The following is a 26,417-nucleotide window of genomic DNA, read 5'->3' on the forward strand; positions in this document are numbered from 1 at the left end:
GGATTTTATGGTGTTCCTGGTGCACCGAGGGTGTTAATGGTCGCGCGCGCCACGGTGTGCATTACCTGTAACGCCGAGACGGAGAATTCAAAGTGTTCAAGATTTAGCTCGGCTCGAAACTCCCGTGGCGAACAGAGCTCTGAAATTCCGTCTTCCGAGCTTATTACCGGCGACGCGATATGCGGCAGTCGGTGGTGGTGCCTCGCCTTTACACCGTTCCGTATTCATAATTCACCGGCGTGTAATGAAGACGTTTATTATTACCATTAAATACAGTCACGCGACACTGGAGAACACTCGTGGCAGGTCTGCCAGCACGGAACACCGCTCGAATTGGTTGCAAAAGCAACAGAGAATGGATGGTCCGGTGTTTGCTGGACGAGCGGGGAACGATGGGATTTTTCGTAACAGCCGCGCCCGGAATTATTTCGAAAAAAACTGGACGCTCCTCTGGCTGGCCCGTTGAAAAAGCGAACGCGACGCGTATTTCGCTGGTTGCTCTATACAAGGTGTTCCAGAAATAGCGATTTAAAAATGCAGCGTCACAGTGATTCAACAGATGAGTCGAAAATGAATAGTGAAATTTTTTTGAGGTTCCGTTTTTGAGGAAAGAAAGTTTGAGAATTCGATACATTTATGTGCACTGTGTAGATTTCGTTTGATACACGCTGCACAATTCAGTTATCGAACAGTTCTTGCAACGCGCAGCGACATCATTTTTGACGATGCTCGAGTGCGAAAACGATGTTTGCTATTCATTTATACAGCCCCCATTTCCCGGGGGCGAATCGAACGGCGTCGAAACTAATTTTCGAATTAGCCCGCGGCGCTGGATCGTTTTTATTAGAGTAATTACTCGGGGGTGGAGTGCCCATAAAAAAAAAAGGTAGGCGAGCCTATACCGAGGGGGATGAGAGAGTGAGAGAGAGAGAGAGCTACCCTTCTTTCCGAGTAGGCAAACGACGACGAAACGGCAGCGTAATTTGGTTAACCGCCTCGCGTGGAAAACGTTTATCGACGAGAGCTGTTCCCTCCGAAGTGTTCCGCTTTCCGTCTGTCCTCGATTCGATAATTCCCAACCGCGAACGCGGTGTATCTTCGTGTTTGCCGATCGCGATCGACTGGACACAGAGCGAGTATAACTGGATCCGACGATCATCTCCGGTGCGTTCGAACAGAGAAAAATAGAGAGATACAAATAGAAGATAGAAGAGCTATAGAGACTGAGAGAGCTAGAGGGACAGAGAGTTGGCGAGACAGAGAGATAGAGAGATGATACTCTCCCGCGCGTGTAAACGTGGAGCGGAGGCAACGGCGCTCATAACGTTCGGCCGACGGCCTGTTCATCGATACCGCCGCGTGACAAACAATCGTCCCGATTAATTATGCGGCCTGTGATTTATTTGAGGGCCGGCCCAGGCATTTCAACGAGCCGTGACGCCGCGCAGCTGTCTCCCTGCCGCTGACACGAATGGACTTCGGGAAAACAATGTATGATGCGCGACCGCACGCGTGTCCCATTCAACCCGGGAACCCGTCGCGGGAAACCGGTGGTCGACGCTGACACTCGATCCAGAATGGATCACCGGGGAGACTTAAAAATCGTGTCAACGGCTGCGACAACAACCCTTTCTCCCCTTCACTTCGAACATTCGTAAAGTAGTATCGTAGAAAAATGAATTTTCGTTGAAAAATTACATTCCTTCACGAGGGTTACTGTTCTTCGTTGCAGAGCTACTGTTTTTCGACTGCGAGAAAGAAAGAGAGAAGCTACATCTAGTTCATTAGTCGGAGAGTTATTGCGTTGCTCCGCGAGAGACCTATTAGATTCCGTCGCGAGAGAGCCGCTACATTCCTCCGGCGAGAAATCGTTATATTCTTTGGAGATAGAGCCCCCGTCTTTCTAAATGAGAGATCGTCTGTGTTCCCAAGCGAGAGAGCTATTGCATTCCTCTGTGACGTAGCTGTTATATTCCTCCACGAGAGTGTCATTGTATTCCTGCAGAGAAGATCTACTGTATATTTCTTTTTCGAGAGCCAATACATTCCCTCCGAACAGAGCAACCACATTCCTTCGTATAAGAGTCATTCCAGTTTTCCGTCAGAGAGCCGCTACATCCCTTCACCAGAAGGATTCCTAAACTACCGCATTCCTTCGTTTGAGAACTGTAACACTGCTTCGCGGGACAGCTGCAATATTCCCTGAAGAATTGTTTATTCACTTCACGCGAGAGCTATTACGCTTCTGTGGAAGAGAGGCGAACGCATTCCTTCGCGAGAGAACTGTGCAAACATTCCTTTATCAGGCAGTTGTTACGTTCCTTCATGCAAGAGTTACTCTGTTTCGATGCGGAGAAGCTTTCATACTTCTTCGGTGGAGAGCTATAACGTGCCTTAGCAAAATATATATATATATATATATATGTATATATATATATATCGATCCTCTCAGAGCTTTTATATTCCTTCCTTGGATCGAGAAGCATTCTATTATTTTAGCAAAGAGCCACAACATTCCCTAATGAAGTAGAACTTCATCATTCCTCTGATGCAGAGCTTCTACATTCCTCCGAACAAGAGCCATTTTATCGTCAGAATATTTTAAATAATTGCTTCTCGCTGAGCTTTTATATTCCTTTCTTCGAGAGAATCTTTCCTACGATTTTCGCAAAGAGGTACTACATGCCCTAATGAAGTAGAAATTCAGCATCACTCTGATGCAGAGCTTCTACATTCCTCCGAACAAGAGTCATTTCATCATAAGAATATTTTAAATAATTGCTTCTCGCTGAGCTTTTATATTCCTTTCTTCAAGAGAATCTTTCCTACGATTTTAGCAAAGAGGTACTACATTCCCTAACGAAGTAGAACTTCATAATTCCTCTGATGCAGAGCTTCTACATTCCTCCGAACAAGAGCCATTTTATCGTCAGAATATTTTAAATAATTGCTTCTCGCTGAGCTTTTATATTCCTTTCTTCGAGAGAATCTTTTCTACGATTTTAGCAAAGAGTTACAACATTCGCTAACGAAGTAGAACTTCATCATTCCTCTGATGCAGAGCTTCTACATTCCTCCGAACAGGAGCCATTTCATCATCAGAATATTTTAAACAATTGCTCCTCGCTGAGTTTTCAGCGAATCAACCGAATCCCTGTGGGGACGTTGTGACGCGATATAGACGCATAATAATTCAAAGTAATACCGCAGCAGACTTTTCGGAGACCTTCCCAGCAGATCCACGGTGAAAGAGGAGCGTCTCGAGGAAAGTCGAATAATTTCGTGCGGAACGGGATAAGTCCTGGAAAAACTTTGGTTCCCGGACGCGCCGCGGGCTTTTGTCTCTGCCGAAGCCTTTGTTCCAGGAAAAGGAGTCTCTCTCTCTCTCTCTCTCTCTCTCTTACTCTATCCGGGATGCGCCGTAAATAGACCAGAACGCAGAAGTTCATTTAAATTGCAGGAGGATCGGGTTCTCTGCCGGGTTTGCCACGAACCACGCGGGGCACATCGGCCAACCAGCGTTGCAGCTACCCGCTGGCCAATTCCGACCGCAGCCCAGACCCGCCATTGTTCGGGCTATAGTTCAGGCCCGAATGCGATCCTCGATCCAGTCAGATAATTGCCGCAGCGACGCATATCGAACTCACTAGCTCCAACAGCCACTCGCCTTAATTAGTTTCGTCCCGAGTCGAAAAAGAAATGAGTGACAGAAAATGAGTGCGAAAAACAATTTATGGCATCCAACTCTTCGGAGATCAAGACATAAATAGAGCGAGGCTCACACATTGTGTGCTTTCAAGTGGAACGTGCGTCCACCATGTACCGTAATGTTCGAGAAACAATGCTGCGACCTCTAAATTTTCTTTTTTGGAAACCCTGGACGCCTGAGGACATCGTACACCGATCAGTGTGGTGCTCGAGCGCGGCGAGTGAAACATCGTCCGTGTCAGTTTTATTTCAATAGTGAGATAGTTTGTTTATAAATCATGATAATCAGTCAGAGTTGTGCTAATTCAATTACATTGTAATTCAATTACGTAATTGAATTACATTGTATTCACAATTATATAGTAATTCAACTACGTCGCAACTGAATTACATAATTCAAACCTTTCAATTAATTCAATTACTATGTATTTTAATCAGATGTGTAATTGAAATACAATATAATTGAAATACAATATAATTAAAATACAGCTCTCCAAATTACAGCCCAGAACTTTGAAGAAGTGCGATATATTTTTATGTTTTTCTTTCATATATTTGTGTTTGCTGTCTGTGCGGTATTTCATTTTACTTACATATAATATTAATGTTCGTTTAATGAGTCTCATTAGATGATTGTCGTTATTTTTTCCTTTGATATACAATATATCGTAACCTAGGTAAAGTAGGGACATGTTTCCTTTTTCTGCTTTTCATGTTTATGTTTAAAATTAAAAAAATGTGTAACGCAGAAGTTATTTCTGTTCAGATATTATATACAAACTTATAATAATGAATTCTATTACTTTATTATTCTTTAATTTTTAATTTTTATTTAATTGCATCGTATTATAATTGTAATCCATTTGCAATTACGAATTACATTGTAATTTAATTGAATGAAGATCTGAATTATAAATTACAATATGACTGAATTACAATGTAATTTAATTTAATGAAGATCTGAATTATAAATTACTGACTGAATTACAGTATAATTCAATTATAATACTTTGTAATTATAATTACTGGAGTAATTCAATTATAATACTTTGTAATTATAATTACTGGAGTAATTCAATTATAATACTTTGTAATTAGAATCACTGGAGTAATTCAATTATAATACTCTGTAATTATAATTACTGGAGTAATTCAATTGTAATTCTGCACAACTCTGTAATCAGTAAATGGACAGTAATCTCGAAAGTGGACAGTGGAGAGCCCTTAACCACTAAATATTGCGTTTCTACTAATTGTGAGAAAAGGAAAATATTTTTCCCAAACCAGAAAAACTTATTTCTAAAATATAGCAATTACTAAATCAATGGTAACCTTGAAGAAAGTAGAGTGAACAGGTCCGTCACCAGTGAAAAGTGAAATTCCCTGAATATTGAGAGAAGAAAATAATTTCAACAGTATGTCATTAATAAACTTCAACGTTCCATCGATAAACAAGAAGGTGGACAATGTAAATAATGCGATAACGGAACTTATCGTCGGTTAAATCGTCAGAAAACCGTCAACGTTCCCGCAACTCTCGGGTGTATTCGCGGTCAGGAAATCACTCGGTGGCGAGATTAAAACTCCTCTACGCCTGAGCACACGTTTATTTTCTCCACGGTCGATCGCAGACAGGTAGAGAGGGAGAGGGCTAGAGAGAGAGAGAGAGAGAAAGAGAGTGGACAAGCTGAGCTTAAAAAAAGAGGACATACCGTGCACTCTGCAGCCGTCGGAATCGTCGACGGAGATAAGTAGAGGAAAGAAGTTTGTTGTGTTTGGGGTCGGCGGAACTTCGTCGCGCCCCGTGAACCACGGCAGCTTTAATCCTCCGCAAATCCTTTGAGCTCCATTAGCGACTTCGTTGCCGGACCTGAACTTCATCAAACGCACACGTTCGCTTATGTGCCGATTCTTTCTGCGCGATGAAAGCTCCGATCTTCACCGTGCTGCTCTCTGAATTTCACTATTTTTTTCATCCAGTTTCATTTCTCGACCGTGTCGAAACATTTTGACTTGAAAAAGTCTGCGAGTCTCAGCGTTGTAGAAAATTTTTTGCAACAATTTTCCAAATTCACCAGTTTTATTAGTTCCTTTAATTCAGTGTTTCAATTATAAAAGACGCGAGCACAGTAATAAGAAACAAACAAGCCCATAATGTACGTTCAGATTTGGGCGTTCATAATGATTGATTGATTAATGTGTACGATTAAAAAAAGAAATCATCGAAAAATCGACGATTGATTCAATCGATTGATGAAGTTGATCGTCAAGCGTTGATCAAAAGAAGAAATCATCGATAAATCAACGATTGGATCGATCGATTGATGAAGTTAATCGTCAATCGTTGATTAAAAAAAGAGATCATCGAAAAAAAACATAAAAGAACGTAAACAGAGTTTGTATTTCATTTCGCAATTTCAGCAGTTAATCATTAATCAATTATCCGATTGACGGTTACCGTCGAAAGGAATGTAAGCCTTAATTGCAACTAACGACTACAGTAGAAATTTAATCGTTAACCGCAATTAACGATTAATAAGTGTTTAATCGTTAACTGGAATTAACGATCAATAAGTATATCATCGTTAACCGCAACTAACAACTAAACTAGGAGATTAATTGTTACTTACGATCAACGATTAAAATAGAAATTTAGTCGTCAATGGTTGATTAAATTTTTGCCCAACTCCGTGTTTGTTCCCCTAAAATAAATTCAATATCGTCGTTTCTACTGAAACGCACGCGTGCCAGTCACATCCATCGCTCCCTAAATGTACCATTAAATCAAGCGAACGATGCACGGAGCAACAACGAGCGGAGCAAATCCGGAATTTCTCGTAGAATGGCGAAAGGAAACATTTGTCCGGTCAGTCGGGAGTTTATCAGCGTGCAGTATCGATGCAGCGGAGCATAATCGCGATTTTATTCGGCGAAGAATTTAGTGTCGCGTCGGACGGGCCGGTCGGAATCGCGATAACCAGCTGCGGGGGCTAACATTAACGCGGCCCCGAATAAACCATCAATAATGACGACTGCCGCGACTCGTTCCGCGAATCGAAACAATGTCGCGACATTTGCATACCATTTGCGTGATTTATAATACGCGAGATAATTATCTTCGTAGCCAGCCGGCGTAAATATCGCGGACCTCGTGTCCGCCGCCCTCCCTCTTACCGTAACCAGCCTGTTGTTTATTTACAATAACTCTCGGGGAAACGTTCGTCGCATTAATTCACCCGCCCCTATGCTCCACCACCCCTCCCAAAATTTGCTAGCATCGTTTCTGCAAGCTTTACCCCTCACACTCCTCACGGTCATCGGTATCGCGAATACGCGTTCCAGTTTCGCGCACGTAATTTCTCGTCGATTTATCACTTATTTTTGCACGTCGCTTCTGTGTAACCGGAGCGTCGATGAAATCATTCGTGAGCTGTTTATACGGACTTTCGAAAAGCCTCGTTCCACTTTTTAACCGAATATTTATCGCTGTAATCTTGCTAATTGTTGATCGTTAAACTGCCGCTGTGAACATGACTACTCGAATCTCTGTATTTCATCGAATTGTTTCAGGATTTTCGTTTGGAGAGTTTTCGAAGAACTCGAAGCTTGTCAAAGAGAGTGTCTCTTTTAAATGTTCGCCTTTTGCTTTCGGCCCGGTTTATTATTTACGTTTAGTGATGTAACGTTAAATAAACAAACTGGTGGACGCTTTTGTCCGAGGATTAACAATTTCCCAACAGCAAAGGGAACCGCGACTGCATTACAGCTGTGCATTTCGAGTCGAGGATAAATATTCAACGCCGCGAAAGCAGTGCCGCATGTTTATTACTGGAGGATCTTTATGCAGATTAAAATTTTTCCGACCGGGAAGAATCCAGACTAAGAAGCTGCAGCGACGCAAGTAGAAAAATTCTTTGAGCTGTTTCAATAATTCTTTTCCCAGAATTTCCCGAATGAATCACAAAAAATTGAAATTACATGAATACATCCCATGGAAAATTTAATAAAATGATACGTGCTTCTAGGTTGAATGAAAATACATGTCTTCCAATAAAAGCTTGAACAAAATGAAGATAATAAATCCTTCTGTGTTGAATAAAAATTTACATCCTCCCTCGCAGAATTTACTAAAATGAAGATCATAAATCCCCTGCCGAGTTGAATAAAAATATAACTCGTCCCTTGATAAATCTAATAAATTCATCTAATGGGAACAGAAATGCATGACTCTTAATGAATTGACAGCAATAAATTCTTCCATCTTCTAGCCGCTTTTAAATTTGGCCCAGCGATTTTAAAGGAACTGCATAAAATCTGCATAAATTGCAATCGATGCAAAACGCAAATTCGCACGGATATTGTGCTATAGGGGGATGAACTGCACCCTTCGTAGCATCAGCAATCTAAAGGGAAGAGTCGGGGCGTGGGTGTGCACGCAGACACATACACGGGCAGCTTTCTTTCGGTCACCCACATTCGCTCGTCCCTTTTGTTTTCACGATCCCCAGCCACCCCCGAGTTCGGAGGGTTGAAGCGGAAGCTTTTTGGAAGATCAGAACACAGATAGATAGGGCGCAGGAGAATGAGAGAGAGAGAGAGGAGAGAAAGCACGCATCCAGGTCACCCCGAAACTAATTGCCATTCGATTCGTCCACTCTTCGAGCCTCGCGAAAGTTTCCCGACCGCATTCCCCGCCAAAATCCCAGTCCTGCCCTCAGACAAACCGCTAGTTTCCGGCTCTGCGAACTTCCGACTTCCTACTCCACCTCCACCAATTTACATCGCGACGGACAAACCGTGATAATTGCTCCGGGAAACAATTTCGACGGTTTTCGAAAATCGAACTGGTACCATTTAGAGAATCGTCCATCGAGCACGGTAACGATCTAAAATATTTGGACGACTCGCGAGATCTACATTGCAGATTCCTTCGAATTTATACCCTCTGAATATTTCGCGATCACAAGAAACCTTAGGGTAACTTCGGGAGGGATGCGCCACGTTTTGTTTTCTGCTTATAAAAATTTTATTAAAAAGAATTGAAAGTGTAGGCGGCCACAGTTGTGTATTCTTTATTGAAATCTCTATAAATAATATAAAATGAAACATTCCCGAAATTACCCTAAACAATTATTGTTGAGTAATTTAACCAAAATAAAATACTCCTCTAACATTTACGATTGAAATAAAGCACTGTACCAAATAATTCAACAATACCTCCCGAATTTCACTGATATTCACGAATCACAAAATTCCATAAACACAACAACCAACGAATGAAGGATAAACACAGTACATCGAAACGCTTTCATGCAGTAGATCCCAAGCACAGATCAGACATCCAGCATAATCGCATTCCCATAAAGCTATCCTCCAAAATAAAAATCTTAAAAATCGTCCAGTATTGCCACAATAAAAACTGGTGCATCTCTGCCATTGGTGCATCTCTCCCGAAATTACCCTAAACAATTTTCAGCGGAGATTCAGTTTGATATTGAGTAATATTTAGAATTTTTCATAGCAAACCCAAATATTGGAGCTTGCCTTAGTATTCATTCTTTTTTCGAAGATTGTAATTTACATATTTAGAGTTAACGGACATTCACTTGTATTATTATTGTATTGGGTTAGAAAATAACATTGTTCGGTTTTTTCGAGTGGAATAAATCACAAAAACCGAACGAACTTATTTGCCAACCCAATATTATTGCATATTCACTTGTGTATTATTATTGTATTATTACTGTATTCTATATTATTGTATTCACTTATATCATTCCTGTAAAGCGAAATAAACCCGGCAGGGTTTAAAATGCTTACAAATTAAAAAAAAATATTTAGAATTTTATCACAGGATGTGAATGCGAAATATATTTATATGACACCTTCACTTTTATTTAAACGCATCTGTTCTTCACCCATACTTCCACAGAACCTCCCTTGACTTTGACTTTTTTCGCGTGATTGTCCTGGAGGTTCACTGGCGGTTGTTACTAGAGGTGTATTAGAGGGTCTATCCGAGTCAAAACCGGAAACGGTATTCGCTCGCAAGCAGCAGTGGCCGATTAGACTGATCCAATTACGACGATTTGGTTTCGCGGCGATTCGATCCGATCGGATTCGCGCGCGATTATTGGCCAACGGGCAAAGTTGCTCGCGAATGATATAATTGACTCTGTACCAGAGGGATGTATTCGAGCAGGAGTCGTGGACTCGATGGTCCTCGACGGTACTCTAATCGAGGCGAATCAATTTGCCGCGAATGCTTGCTCTATCGATAGATCGTTCTCTCTCTGTCCCAGCGATAAAACCCCGCGGATCGTCCTTTGCCACGAAACACCGACTGTCTATCGACCGTCAAACTTCCCTGCCGTTCGTCTGGAATATTTGGCAATACATTGTCCAAGCGATCGACGCGACAAAGCTCGACGGGCATCGTTGCTTTCTCTCCATCGTCGCTCTACCGTGTGTATATAGGACAGTCTGTCGCTTTCAGAGAGGCATTTCGCGAGCTGTGTTATAGTTGGCGGATGGGAAATGAGGTGCGGCGTTTCTGCACGGAAAAATGAGTCGAAAATGTAGAATAATATTTGTTAATACGTGGCTGCTTTCCCGAGGAAATTCAGTTTGAAGGGCTTTTCTGGGCAGTCGAAAAGGCCAGCGATGGTCAAACGGTTCTGTTCAGTGTGGAACGCTCCTTGCCGGAACTATGTAGCTCGGAGTAGTAGCATAGTTCTGATATTTGTTTGATTCTGTTTAGCTCTTTAGTTTAACGTTGTCGAAGAACTTTTGCGAGATGTGAATGCGCGAAGTTTGAAACTTCGGTGTTCGAATATTGTTGTATTTAGGGGCTCGTTGTGGTGTTAATTTCAGAGGCAGTAGTGGCTAGACTCAGGACTTGTTTTGCCGGCATTGCCAAGAACAGGCGTGGCTGCGGGCTGGAGAGGGAACCCGGTGTTGCATTGCGAATAGCTGGTCAGCCGCGTTCATATCTCTCCAGCACCTCAAGGGTGAAAGAGGGTCCCCTACGGGCTCCTGGGCGGTGGGGTTTTAGCGGGTATGGCGGAGGCATAAGGCCATATAATCCCCCAATTACCATCTTAGGGGGGAGCCGAACCCCACGCTACCCTCTCCGACCTCCAATCGGAGGAGTGGGTATGTGCGTAAGAGCATTTCCCCACCGCCCTAAAAAAAGGGTTTCTTCTGTCGGCGAGAGTTCGAAGTATGTGATATTATTTTTCACTAAAATTCGTACCGTTGTATTTTATAAAGAATCGCGCGGGCACTAAAGAGACGACTTAAACTCCCCCTAATTTCCCATGTAGTTCACCCTCCCTGACAAATCGTCCGCGAAAGGTGATGGATTCTTTACGGAATCACGGGGATTTTCCTGTCGCGGAGGGAGCAAGTTGAGCAAACTCCGGCGAACTCGGACAAATCACGGAAATCCTGAAACGACGCGGGAACAAACCGCTCGCGAATGACGTGGGGGTGTTGGTGGTCGTGAGGAATGGCGGGCCATTTGAAAGTTACGTAAGAAAGGTGGGTCGGTTCGAGTCGTGGAGGCGGCAGCTGTGGGAACGATCGAGTTCTAAGCTACGGACGATTCCTCGGTCAATGTACATAATGGAAGACATCCGGAGAACGCAGTGGTTGCTGGGAGAGAGGCTCTCGCGATGGGGTAGAATGGATTGATGGTGTCCGAGTGAGTTAAGGGCCGGCCCGAAGAAAGATTCGAGGTCTTCTCTCGGGCTTGACGAAGGTCCCCGTTTCCCCATTACGGATTCCCCGCGATATACTCTCGGTTCCCGTGTACCTCTTGGAAAACCGGCCGGAGAGGGGATGGAGTACTCGCCGTGTGGCTACTGGGAAGCGGGGTGAAACTTTCCCTTAATGACAGAAGTTTTATTGCGGGCCATCGTTCAAACTGCCAGCAAGCCGACAAGCCAGTCTCTCGTGCGACTCTTTCCCTTCAATTCCCACTCTAACCGGCTAACTTGTAATTGTAACTTGAATAACAATGATTAAGTGTCCGGCCGCACAACGACAGTCTGCTCTGCACTGCCAACCGTAGTCGAGCGGGTCCCGGAAAATCCTGTGGAACGAGGCGACGGCTGCCTGCCATGCTTACAGAGAGTAATTTAACAGTTTTACATTGTTGGAAGAGCTGTGAATAATTTCTGCTTCGATTTTTGGTCGTTCGGTGAGCAGGTGATATTTTGATAAATTGATTAGAGTGCACCTGCAGAGTTGTACTAATTCAATTACACAACCGAATTACATTGTATAATATTTCAATTATACATATAGTAATTCGACTACGTCGCAACTGAATTGCATAATTCAAACCTTTCAATTAATTCAATTACTAAGTATTTTAATCAGATGTGTAATTGAAATACAATATAATTGAAATACGATATAATTGAAATACGATATAATTCAAATACAATATAATTCAAATTATATCCTAGAACTTTGAAGTAGTGCGATATATTTTTATGTTTTTCTTTCATATACTTGTTTGCTGTCTATGCGGCGTAGTTTCTATTCCTCGTCCTCGTTCATAATATACGTAACGCTAATTTATAATTGTACTCCAATTGCAATTACAAATTACATCGTAATTCAATTACAAAGTATTTTATAATTGTACTCCAATTTCAATTACGAATTACATTGCAATTTAATTGAATGAAGATCTGAATTATAAATTACGATGTGACTGAATTACAATGTAATTCAATTACCGGAGTAATTCAATTGTAATTCTGCACAACTCTGTGCACGTGCATCCGCGAGGATCTTGTATACACACTTTATTTATTCTTGGATAAGGTGGAATTCGAAATTACACGTTCCTGACAGTGGTATTTGGATTGGAATTTGTCTGATCATTTTTCTGCTTGTTCTACGTAATGCAGAACAGGTGGTAGGTTAAAACTGTAGAATTACGTGCTTTTCTATGATACGCTCTTCTAGATCTATGAAAGAATTGAATATATTATATACTGATGCGAATACTGAACAGAAAACACCCATGGAACAAAACTTCCAACTGAATAAAAATATTCTGTGGAATATAAAACGAACATTGATATCAGGACTGACTGATTCTTCCTGTTTCTCCAATTTCTGTGAATTCATTCCGCACGTAGGAATTTAAAGACGAGCGAGAGCATCTATGGAATGTTTCGCAGATCGTGCCACGTGGCTGCGCGTAACCAGCAAGATACATTAACAATGGGTCTCTCGTCTTTTTTCCATCACGGAAGTCGAGCGAACGGTGCTCCGTCATTTGGACTAATGCTTTCTTCGTTGCCGGGCTCGGCGCGCGGAGCGATCAATCTTAATTCCGCTCGCGAATTACCAACCGAGAGACCGATCTTCCCAGCCCTTCTCCCCCGAAGAAATATATTAAGACACGGTGAAACGTGGCTTTTCTATCGTTCTCGGCCGCGCCGGCGACGATGAAACGGCAGCTTTCTGCCATTAATCCAACTCCGGCGAGCGCGGCACCGTACGGCTCGGCGGCGCGGCGCGGCGCGCGTAACGAGGCAAACATCGCCGATCCATCGCGGTTTCATTATTCGAACTTCGTAATATAAATACAATGATCGTCTCGGGGAGTAAGCTGCATGTAGACAACACAGTAGCTTCGAAAATACTTTGCGCATTCATCATCCACGGCCGTCGATTTTTATCCGCTCGCTGGATCCGTTGCTCCGTATAAAATCGCAATTCGGGGCCGGTCCAAAGTCTGCTCAAAGCATAGTTAAATCGCCCCCGCGAAGTTTCAATCGGTTGCAGTTGTTCCAGCGAGGGTGAGTGGAGGGATCGACTGGAGCGTTACTGATATAATAAAAGTGAGCAAAACTTGACAATTTTAGAAAACAGTCTGTTTATCACGGTGTTGGGCAATAAACAAATTTATTTAAATAAAAATTTATAAACAAGTTATTTGTTATTTGGACATTCAAATAAATGCAAAAATAATTATTTATTGTTTGAGCAAGTCTAAACAGAATTATTAAAAATAATAAAGTTAATTGTTATTTAGAAATATACAATTTCAATTATTATTTGTATTGACAATAATAAATTAAATTGTATCTTTTTATAGGCAGCTAGGCTCTGCGGACGGGCCCGACCACTGGCGGTATAACTGGAAAGGTTGCTATACCAGACAAAAAACGCGCACGTGTTCATTCTATATATAAAATACAAGAAATAAGAGAAGACCAATAACTATATATTTGATTTCCACATCAATCCAAATAATAAATAATCTTTTATTTGCAAATAAGAATTAATAAATAGAGATCACTTTTGGAATTATTTAAATTACTTTTATTTAGATAAAAAGTTTAGTTATTATTTGCAATTAAAATCAAACGTTTATTTATTATTTAAAATAAAATTTGCCCAACACTGCTGTTTATATATTTAATCTATTGACTTATTGATTGAGTTATTGAAGTACAGTCTCAAGAGAAACGACACAATGGAGTCTCTTGATGGAGTCCGAAATTGTACGAAACGGAACTGAATGAACGGAACACCACAGCCACACTGAGCCAGTGTTGCTAGATGGTACGGGAAAACTCGCGCATGCGCGACGATTCCAGCGTCACTGAAGTACGAAATCGGGCACCTTGGTTGCCCCGCATAGCTTCGCACAATCTTTTCTTCTCGATTTTCAAACATAACGTTTAACATGCGTATGTTATATTAAAATTTGATGTGTATGTACATGTAATATATAAATATATTCTAATTGTATATATACAGTAACGGACAAAAGTTTAAGACCGCTCTAAAGAAAACTTGCCCCACAAGCTACGGACTGTAGAACGCAGATACGTTCCTGGATTCGCCGCGCATGCGCGAGTTTTCCCGTACCATCTAGCAACACTGCACTGAGCTCCTTCGGTGCGAAGTGGGTCACTAGAGTGGGGATGAGTCGGAGTGGGAACGCGTAGTGTAGTAGGGAGCGCTGGCGCGCGGAGTGGGGATCGCTGAACGCGATGACGTACTACCGAGCGTCGCGCGGCGAGGTGTGACGGTTAATATTTAGATATTTTTTCTCCTAGACGCACAGTTTGTTTTTTGATATTGCATTGTCATCCAGTTCTGAGCTATGTTTAAAGTTTCAAGTCTCTAGCTCATCGGGATGTGATTTAAAATTCGATTGCAAGATTTTACGCATACAACAACGACAACGACAACATCGACATCTCGGCAAGCTAATATAAGCGTGGCAAAAAGAATTTCGAAACTAACGAACGTAACCGACTGTTTCGACTTTATAAAAGTCAGAGTTTCCATAAACATTTGAGGACGAGTGTGGCAATAACGCGACGTTGCGAGGAACGGAACGAGACCGTATTCCTGAACAACACGTCGGGATTTATCGCGAGCCGAGATTTGCGTGTCGCGATAGCAACGGGGAATAAAAAAATTGAATCGGTCTCTTCTCGCCGGCTCGCGGACGATTCGTTTTTGAGGAAGTTCCGAGGCTCGATTTCGCGCCAGCTCGATTCCAGATTGCGAGAGAGCGCTGAGCGTAGTTCCAGGAAGGATCGGATCTCTTCTCGGCCCTCTCTCCCTGAGCCAAGGTTGAAAAAGTTGAAAAGAAGAGTTTAAGGGCGAGAGCCTCTCGCTGATCGAAACGCCTTGTCGGTCACAGATTCCATTCTCGATTCAATCGCGCGATCTTCCCAGATTAAACTCCGCCGAGCGGGATCATCTCTCTCTCTCTCTCTCTCTCTCTCTCTCTCTCTCTCTCTCTCTTCTTCGCTCTCGTTCTCGCGAAACAAACTTTTTCCAACGACGATAAAAATAGGACGAACCTCGCGGAACCTATTCGCCGTGAGCCGCCCCCGTGCAATTATTCTCCGCGAGAGCAACCGGAGAAAAGGGCCGACGCTCTCTGGATCCGCTGAAATTCCCTTCGAAACCGTTCGACTGCACGTTCCGCTGGGACGTGACTCGTCGCGAATTCGTTCCGTGCTCGTTTCAGACACGATCTACCGGGTGTCATGCTCGCCGAGGTAAGATCGTGGACAGGGTGGCTCGTTTTGAGCTCGAATTGAGCTGGTTTCTACCGGCCTTCATTTTCGAGGAAGTTGAAATTCAATGGAGACTCGTTGTGATCATATTTTACTCGTTCTACTTATTCGAGAATGAAAATTGCGAACCGGGAACCTAGATTAGAATTCTAAATTGGACTTATTTTTTATTAGGCTTCTTCTACTATTGCAAGACGTCGAAATTAAATGTTGAATATATTATAAATGGCATTGAGCCTCGTCCGACCATTTTCAGTTTATTCCATTGAATCTGATCACTGGAATAGATGTCAAAATACACAGGCTAAAAGATAATACAATGCTTTATGGGATTTTTATTGCTTCGTATATTTCTGCGTGGTAAGTTTGGAACGTGCTCTGTGTCTCGTTGTTCGGTGGTTAATATCGGAGTTAATTGAACTTTCGTCGAGACTCACCTTTAACCGCGTTCAGCTTGTTCCCGACCATCTGCTTCGCCACGAACGCTGCCATTTTGCCGCTGGTTGTTCAACGCACACGGACCGAACCTCGATGGACCTGTAAAACAATTCCACACAAGCCAAATGAATATAATTCATACCGTTTTCATCATTTCTACAAATTAATGCAAAGCACATTCTGATGATTAAATCCGCATAGCGGTAAATTACGATAGAATGGCTGATTCAAAGTATAATAACCAGGAAATTATCGTTTATTATGATTTATAAATTGTAATGCATTCGAACAGAGCGAAAAGACAATTCCATGGAATCAAATTCGGATCGATCCTGTTAAGTAGAAAGTACAGACAATGGTCAGACGCGATTACCCTCGACCCGACCTTTTCCCCACACAAAGTCACTTGCTGGAGAACTGAATTCTACACTCTCATTGTTATTTCTGCGACTATTGTTACTATCTGTCTTTCTTCTGCGAGCAGCGTGTAATTCACTTAAAAGTGACTGTATAAAATTAGAAAATAGAGCAACGTCGTGCGAAAATATATGACTAGGGAAAATCGGGATTGCCACTCATTTGGCTTATCGTACTTTAAAAAATTAACGAAAACAGATGAGAAATAAAAGGGAAAAAAGAGAAGGGCTTCTGTTAATCTGCTATTAACCCACTTTTCCAGCTGGACGCGCCACTTTCCGTATTGTAACCCTCCCGAAACACTAGAACCGAAATTGTGTAAATCTATATAAATAAAAATGTAAATGTTTGTTTGTTCATAATCTAAGATCTCCGAATTATAGATCCCCATTAGACGCAGCGTTTCTTCGGGAAGGTTTTAGGACAATCCGCATTCGAAAAAGTCCATTCGTTGAAAAGTTATTACGTGATTAGTGACCAGAGACGACTTTTTCGCCCTCTCTTGGGCACGTTTCTCCTTATAACTTTTGACTGGTAGCACCAATATTCAATTTAAGGTACTCATTGGATTCAGCTCGTTGAGTTCTTTCAAATGGCCGCCGATACGATTCTGTAGGTTGCGTAGTTTAGGAGTTATAACGCAAAAACTGTGTGTTTTTCTTAAACTTTTTGGTTTACCGACGCTATAAACAGCTGTAGCTTTTCAACGGTAGGTTTTAGGAAAAATCTGCGAACCACCTTGGCGATTGGAAATTTAATTCTCTACAACTCTCATATTTGCCACTTTTTTTCTCCGACGCGATCTAAGAGATCATGCAAAAAACGATATAAACTCGAAAACGTTGATAGTTTTGCTTTAAGGTACTTTCTCTGCCGTACCTTTTGAACAGTTTGTCAGAAATAAGTTTTGGGCAAACAGGCTTACTTGGCGGGTGAAAGTCTACAAAACGAGTCCAACAGTTTTACAGAAGTTAGAAGCAAAAATATGGTCAAAACGGTAAAATATGGTAAAAATGATATATAACAATAAAAAATATTGTATACCCACAAGCATTGTGAAATAAAACATATTAGAAAGGTGCGCTTTCACTTTTCTTTGTTCTCCCTTTAACCAGACGAAAAATAAGAAAGAACGACGAGGAACCATACGAAGAATAAGAAGTATAAGAAAATCCAGAAGAAAAATAAATTCACTTAATAATTTTGACTCCGTCACACTGAACAAACTACACCCTAGTTCAAAGTTCTGAATAATCCACAACCATGACGATCTACAGATCCAACGATCCCAGCTTGCGACAACTCGATCGAAGGGGCCCGTGCGCAGAAAGTACTATTAATACCGGCATGTGGAAGCATAGCGAACGGCGAGGAGGATGTTTCGGTTTCCCAGTGCAATCCCGACGGATGTTTACTTTTACGATAATCGTATCCGATCCGGCCTCGGTTCCAGGCCGCTGAGAATGATTCGGAAAACAGGTTCTGGATCGCGAGAAGAGATCGAGTGGAGGGATCGAGGGCTCCGAGCAGAAACATGCTCGCTGTTTCGTTCTGTTCCGGACCGAGTGGTTTTATTCTTCGCGGGGCCGGTTCGTTTGCTCTAATAAACCGGCTACGGATCCGCTCCGCTCTGCTTGCACGCTTGCGAGCAGAGATACACGCTCGGCGAGCCCGAGCGCAATCGTTCCCGGTCCTCGTATACGAACCGGCCACTTCGGATAACTTCAAATCGGATCGAACGCCCGGTATTACTTTTCACGACGTCGTAAACGGAATTTACGGGCTGAGAACCGTATAACGTTATTATCCGAAACGGTTATTTCCACCGGCGAAAGAGATTCACGGACACCGTATAAAAACCGATGCGAAGCGAGCACACCACGCTGCGTGCGCGCCCGATGATCCCGGGGAGGCAGCAAAATACGAGACTTTTGTTCGATTCGTCCGAATCCAATGTATAATATCCTCGGCAAAGCGGAATATGATCAATCTAATCCAATTCGATTGAAAATGAACAACCATTATATTGGAGTTTTATGAAACTGTCATGTTGTCAGGGAAAATAATGTTTTTTTTTTTAAATAATATGTTTTTCTATTAGACTTCATTGTCCAGGAAATTAAATGTTGAGCATGTTAGAGCTTGAATTGGACCGTGGCTGACCATTCTCGGTTTGTTCTACTTAATGGTCAAGGTACATCACGAATCCAGTGGTCCATTTTGAGATTATAAGTTAGAATTGTTGACTCACGTGTTTTTCTATTAAACTTCGTTGTCCACGACGTCGAAATTAAAAATTAAGTGTATCACGTCTGACCAGTTATGCTTGTACTACTTAATGAGCAACGAAAATCATAAACCGAGTAGTTCATTTTATAGTAACAGGATGGAGTTGTAGAATCACGTCTTCATTGTCCAGCAAGTCGAAATTAAATTTTAAGTGTGTTAGGCAAATTGAATTGGACCGTGGCTGACCATTCTCGGTTTGTACTACTTAATGGTCAAGGTACATCACGAATCCAGTGGTCCATTTTGAGATTATAGGTTAGAATTGTTGACTCACGTGTTTTTCTATTAGACTTCGTTGTCCAGGACGTCGAAATTAAAAATTAAGTGTATCACGTCTGACCAGTTATGCTTGTACTACTTAATGAGCAACGAAAATCATGAACCGAGTGGTTCATTTTATAGTAAAAGGATGAAAGCGTAGAATCACATCTTCATTGTCCAGCAAGTCGAAATTAAATTTTAAGTGTGTTAGGCAAATTGAATTGGACCGTGGCTGACCATTCTCGGTTTGTACTACTTAATGGTCAAGGTACATCACGAATCCAGTGGTCCATTTTGAGATTATAGGTTAGAATTGTTGACTCACGTGTTTTTCTATTAAACTTCGTTGTCCACGACGTCGGAATTAAAAATTAAGTGTATCACGTCTGACCAGTTATGCTTGTACTACTTAATGAGCAACGAAAATCATAAACCGAGTAGTTTTATAGTAACAGGGTGGAGTTGTAGAATCACATGCTCACACACATTCTTTTCTCAGTTTAAAACTTCCAAGTAAGTTCTAGTCATTTAAAAAAAAATGTTCCAAATTCTCAAAAAACTTCTGCTACTGAAAACTGGTACTCCGGAAAGTGTTACTCTATTTTACCAGCAGAAAGACCGTAGCGTTTCTTATGCGACAGCCATTCCACTCGTTGATTCGCCTAACAGCGACATTTCCCATGGGCGGCCCCGCGTTAACGCATCGTGCCCAAGAAAATTAAATTCCTGTCCGGGCCACACGCAACGAGCCCCAAAATATAATTAGAATTCTCTATCGCGAGATTCGCTTTAACGTTAATAAATAAACTCGGTGGAGATCTCCTTCTCTGTTCTCCCTCTAACAATACCCCTGGCTTCCAGCTCGCCCCGTGGGGCATAAAACGAGTTGAAAAGCGTCGCTTGAAGAACATCGGTTAATCACCGTTCGCGCAATAGAAATCACAAGCGATAACGCGTTGGAACGAGGATCTATTCAGAGGAGCTCGAGAAGCAGACGGAGCACCGTGTCTTGATTGCTTCCGAAATCTCGTTGAAAATTTAGGAATTTACCAAGAGAGAGTGAGAGAACAGTTCTCTCTCGTGCTTTCCCGTGAGCCGAGGCGAAGGTCTAATTCGATCTCGGGGAAACTGCGTTCTACTGTGCGGGGCAAAAAGCGAAACAGAAAACACTCGACGCGGCGTTAAATTATTCTGCCACGCGGCGAGCCTGCTTCCGGTGTTTGACGCTGCATTCACACCCGGCATTCGTTGCGAAACGTACAGACGTGACTCGGGATCACGCGACCCGAGATTGAAATACTTTTCTTCGAGACTCTGAGGGAGCATCAAGGAATTCAATCCATCCACTGCGGTCCGCAAAATTGCGAAGGAAGTCATCCGATCGAGAAGTCCGCGTCGCAAAAAGAAAATCGGAGATGAACGAACCGCTGCTCCATATGCATAAGCGTGGGCGGGTTTAAGCTCGCCAGGATTAGAGTGTCGATCGGAAAGCTCGTCGTTGTTACCTCCGGCGGAGGTGAATTTCCCCGGTGGAAGGAAAAAACACGTAATATAGAGAGGAAGCGAGCCTCATTTTGTCCATTGTCGCCGGGATAAAGTTGTCGCGGGGCTTGTTGGAAAATCACGGAGGAAGAAAAAGAGAGGGAGAGAGAGAGAGAGAGATAGAAAGAGAGGCGCCGAGACGTCTCGACGCCGGTTTACCGCCGGTTTATCGGCGTCGTCTTCTCGCAGTCGCCACCGCTGTCCTCTCTTCTCTCCTGTCCCCCCTTCTCTGTCTCCGTTCCTCTTTCCACGGAGTCGATGTTTCTCTTTCTCTCTCGTCAGCCTCGCTATTTCTCTATCGATCCTCCCTCCGTTCGCTGTCTCTTCGACTACGAGCCACTCTCCTACGCTAGACGCCAGATAAGCGACGCTGATGGACCCAGCGTCGACACATAAGCGATCGAGACGCGACGCGCTACTCTCCCACGCGAGAATCCTGGAGATCCTCCCTCGGATCCTGCTCCCGTGGAACCCTCTGCCGCTCCACAGGGCCGGCGACTTTATCAAATGATTGTTTGTTCGGCTCCTAAGTGCGTCACGCTGCACCCGGGGAGCCAAGTTTTTGATGGGCGGCCGCCTGAACACCTGGCATCTTCCGGGCAATGCTCGGCAAATTGAGTGAGTTGTCTCGACGCTCCCACCCAGACTTATTTAGTCGTTTATGGAATCTTATGTAGACTCTTGTTTTTGTTGATTGTTTTATAAAAGTCTCACCGACAGTTCTTTTGAAGTTTGATTCCGTCAATTTTTCATGAAGACCTTCTGTTTTATTACGCATTGGGGATTACAAAAATATGTCACAATGTCAATAATCAACTTTCCATCCTGATAACTTTGTCCCCTCACGGAACAGGAGCTGTGTCCAACGTTCCGGGGCCAATTTAGGAGCCAGAGCCACGAAGTGGGAGGAGCTAGTGATCCCACCAACGCCGTGGGAGGCGTGGCTTGCTCCCAGTAAGCGTGACTAGCACCCGTCCCTCTGCTCTTTCAACAAAATCTCTCAGATTTCGCTCAAACCAAAAGATTATCAACTTATGCAGACTTTATCGTGAATCTGGAGCAAAGGACTGCAGAAATTTTACCCGTGGTTTCGAAACCGAGGCGAAGCAAACATCGCACTCGTGAAACCGAGCCTCCAGCTTCAGACAATTCTTCCTGGTGGTGTCGCGTTCTCCCTCAGCTTGATAAACAACCACTCAGCGGTCTCTCTGGCAAGATAGCTGTTTGCCGTCACCGAAGAAGCCGCCAGAGCAATTTGGCTCGCGGGAATCCAAGAAGCTTCGTTGACGCGGCGATTCGCGAGCAGCAACAGCGAACGGCGAGGAACAACGATCCGGAACACTGTTATCTAGGAGTCTACCGTTCCCATAAAGCTCTGACAGATTCCTCGTACAAGTTTTCTGGAATTATTTCGCCGGTGTTCGAGCAAGGAAACGAGCCTCGTGCTCTCGCGTCCGACCGAGGACCTTCTAGTCGAGGAGAGAAGACTCTCTGAAGCACTCTCTCCTCGGAGAGAGGAGAGCACGGCCGCCTCGTTAGGGCGACGACCACCCCGGGCCATCTTTGGCCCTCGATCCCGCGCACTAATTAAATAGAGGCGAGTGGATTCGGCGTTCCGCCGCGAAAGTCTCGAATCAAGCGTTTCGCCTCTCTTTCTCTCTCTCTCGATCTCCATTTAACGGAGGTTAATTACCGAATCCTCCCGCCCGGTGATTTCCTCGTCCTTATCCTTCTTCTTCCCCGGGCGATGCGCTTTTCGTTGCCGGTTTTCTTTTTTCGTTGACAATGTCCCCGTTTTCCCCCGAGGATCTCTCTCCGGAGAAGTTCCGTTTAAAGTTTCCCTCGGATGCGAGTTTTTGTTTGGAATCGCCACCTCGCCCAATGCGCGATGCATTCAAAGCTTTGTGCGACGGTTTCTCGGCTTCTTTCGCGCAAATAGAGTAAGTTAGGATGTAGCGTGGGGTAGCATGCGCGAAAGTAGAGGTAGTTTATCACCGAATTTTATGGAAACGTGGGAAAAGGAATTGGGACCCATCAAGAATTCTATTAGCCGGACCACTGTCAATTAGCTGAACTGCAAATTCACCGAGGCCGGCTGTAAACCCGATTATTACCGGCATTCTCAGGATCCTAGTGTCCGGCGAAAATGGCGGCCGTTCAGAGAAGATGGTACGTGATCGTGGGGAACACTCCGCTGAAACGAGGTCGAACGTGACGCTTCTCGGCGGGCTAGGTGCCCGCGAAATTAAGAATCTCGCGAAGCCTCTGCAGCCGTTCGATGTTTTAAGAGCTTTCCGAAAGCGGCTGGAGAATTTAGAGAGCTCGGAGTGCCAACAAGAAGCCAATCCAATGGAGCCGATCCGTCCATGAAGTATTGAACAAGCAAGAAATAGACTTCACACCCGAAAAAACTTCAGGCCTTGTTGCAGAAATATTGAAAGCGTGACTTGCAAAAAAGGTGTGGCTGCCTCGCGAGAGGCGTGGCTAGCTCAGAAGAGGCGTGGCCTGTCTAATAAATCCCTCCCCACTGATTCTATCCTCAGCAGCGTCTCGAAACGATTGAATGTAAATTGAGAAGTAAAATTTTTGGTTAAATTAATATTATTCCGTGAAACAATGATGTAGTACCTAGTATAATAAATAGTAGTCGAAGTTAGTGGCGAACACCCGGTATATAGCGCACGGGACTCAAGAAAGCGGCATTCCCGGCGGGGGGAAAGAAACGGAAGCGACGTGGCTCGCGAGATAGAGGCGAGAACAATGTTGCGAGCGAGAAGGAACGAGAGGAACACTGTTCCCCTCGTCGGTGGAACGGCGAGCCGTGGGCCACAAGTGCTTCCGCGTGTACTCGAGGATTTCTCGCGATGGACCTAGCCCCGACACGGCTCCTTCGCACCCCTTTCTTCCAAGATCTCCAACCGAGAGGTTCCTGCAAGCTTGTTAACGGAAACGGAGTCGTCGCTAATGGACAAGTTCGATGCTCGAGATGGCTAGGGTCTCGAATTTCGGCGGTTTCCCCCGAATCGGTCGATCAGATACGCCGGATGGGAACGTCTCTCGGTGAACCGCGTTGCTTTTCTAGTCGAGAGGCTATTCTTCCTCCGACTGAACCACTACACAACGCTCGGAGAGCACGAATACACTTTCATGTTCTTCAAGAGACATATTTGTTTCGCCATGGAGTATATTAAATTCGTGCTTCAAAGTCTGCTAACTTCGGGACTGATAAAATCTGTCCATTAGTCTAATTAATGAACCTTGTTCCTGCGATATGTTTGCTTCAACCCCTACTCGAAAGATCAATAGGAGCTTTGCACGTGTGATAAGCTCGATGTTTTACTGTTTAAAATTGTTTAATATCCAGAACGCGCAGATTCGTTGTTAAAAATTAATTCTGTTTGTGGGGAATGAAAGTGGGAGGCGACACAATTTTTGGACGAAGTGAGAAAGCAATTAGGCGAGACTGTCAACCCTTCAGACCCTTGTGCTGGTCGTAAGAGGGTGAGAAACACTGCTGTCCCTTTAATTAATCTAGACTAGGCTTTCTAGTCTTCCGGTGTTACTTCCAGACGGTATTTCACGTTATTCTCCAGTGTCTAACGTGACAATTTTCAATTTATACAAAGGCGATTGTTTCGAGTTATAGTCATTGCTAAAACTAAACAGTATTCTCCAAGTTTTGTGATCAACGCTAATATATCCCGAGCACCGGCAAGTAATCTAATAACACCGTGCACGTCATAAGTAAAAAGTCTCTCGCTCTCTCTCTCTCTCTCTCGGATAATTGACGCGAGGATCAACCGAGCGCTCGATCAAACTCCGAGTTGGAACAAATTCGCGGCACGCTCGCGGGATCCGGGGATTAGCCGCACCGGATGGTAAGTAAGAAGTCGTGTAATGCCGCGATCCATCAACGAGATCAGTCGATCCATCAAAAACGATAGTCTCAGCTCCCGAATTTCCCTGCTTCCATTAATCATTTCCCTGCGATCTTTCCAATAACAGTCTTGACCCAAAAACAACGTGTTCCTGTTTTGCGTTCACACTTTAATTCCCTCTGACAATCAAAAAGTCAATGATAATATCTTCGGATATGGAAATGACCGGGCGAAACATCAAACTGTGTAACATCGAACAATATAATATTATCGTCGACGTATTAAAAGTATTAAAAGAGGAAATATATTTTGATCTAGTCCAGATCTAGTGGCATTTCAAATAATTGCAGCATGAAGATTCGCAGTCTAACATCATCCAACCGTGCAATCATCGAGGAATAAAAATGGGCCACTCTAACGAGGCAAGGACTCCAAGTGTCCGACTTCGATTTTGATAATTTTTTGTGAGACGATGGTATATGGATCCCTAATTTTGCCTGCAAAATATTAGGTCTAGTTACTCAATAGTTTCAAAGATATAAACAATTAAACTTTCATACCTTGTTGGTATACCATGATTTGCAGCTCAAATTTTCGAAGTTCCATTGTTTATATCTTTAAAACTATTGTATAAGTACACCAAACATTTCGCAGATATCATTAGGGATCCATATACCATCGTCTCACAAAAGATTATCAAAATCGAAGTCGGACACTTGGGGTCGTTCCTTTGTAAGTTGTATAGTTTCTATCAAAGTTAAATTTCACAGAGAAATTCGTTGCGGGCACCGACACGCCAAGTGCTTTATTAACATCCAGAATGTCAGGCATCGCGGTCCCGTCTCCCCTAAGATTGGTAAATTCAAGGTAGACAGCGGCGGGACCATAACCGCGGTATGTTATGCGCCCGGAAGTATGCAACCGGCGCGCACCGGTGGAATTACGGCAGCCGTCAGCGTCGCCGGGCGAAATAACTCGCGGTTCGAGTGGAAAGTAAACTGAATTTTGGGGGACGAGCGAGTGGAATGGCCGTGGATCGTGTCTGGGGGCTTCTCGAACACCTTTATCGAGATTAATTAAACGATGGTGTCGCCATCGGATTCCTTTCTGCGTCGACGAGCAGAAGAGTCCTCTTGCTCAAGACCACCCTAACTACGCTCAATCATTTTTATTTTGTACCCGTTCAACACGGTCAGAGATCGGACATGGCTACAACTGTTCCACTTTTCATTTTTTTGCTCAGCCGCATTTCTCGCGCGTATTTCGCAATCCTCGAGGATCCTCGACGCGGAACAAGGCCCGCGAATTTCATTAAGCGTCGAGAACAATGGCGCGGCGATAAACCACCGCGTGACAATGCTGGGGAGATTCGCAAAATTTTTTCGAAACGTCGCTCGACCCGGGAAAATCCCCGCGAACTTTTCTAATCGGCCCTGGCCGAGAGATAGTTTCGTCGGGCGGCGCCACACAAAGGCTCCCTCCGGCCAGGTTTTGTGTTTTCCTCCTCGATTTCCGTCCTTGTCTCTATGTTTTCGTTTTTTTTTCAGTTTTATCGCTCGGACGAGACCTTTTTCCCCTCCGTGTCCCGGAGAGATATACCAGGCCGATAGCAAAGCGGTTCTATTTTCGAGATTACTGTTTTCCTGGCACGCGCGCGCGCACCTTGGCCACCGGCTGCGCGAATCCTTTGGAATCCACTGCGTGAAAAGCTTTGATGTAGCTGGGCTTCGATTTTTCTAATCGATCGACGGGTACACTCGGTGTCGGGACCCAAGCGGACGGGTCACCGGGTGACTGTGTTTGCAGAAACTCC

General features: G+C 43.7%; 1 protein-coding gene across 2 annotated transcripts in view; it reads right to left on the reverse strand.

The window, feature by feature from the left end:
• Cpx (synaptic transmission protein complexin) overlaps positions 1-26,417 on the reverse strand; it is a 420,394-nt gene that overhangs the window by 254,040 nt on the left and 139,937 nt on the right. For both annotated transcript variants that reach the window (XM_076439911.1, XM_076439910.1), the window contains one exon: positions 16,217-16,316. In XM_076439911.1, the coding sequence (XP_076296026.1) occupies positions 16,217-16,271 (55 nt within the window). In that variant the 5' untranslated portion in view covers positions 16,272-16,316. The remainder of the gene's footprint in view (positions 1-16,216; positions 16,317-26,417) is intronic.

The sequence above is a fragment of the Lasioglossum baleicum genome, chromosome 15 (assembly GCF_051020765.1).
Source record: "Lasioglossum baleicum chromosome 15, iyLasBale1, whole genome shotgun sequence".
Lineage (NCBI taxonomy): Eukaryota > Metazoa > Arthropoda > Insecta > Hymenoptera > Halictidae > Lasioglossum > Lasioglossum baleicum.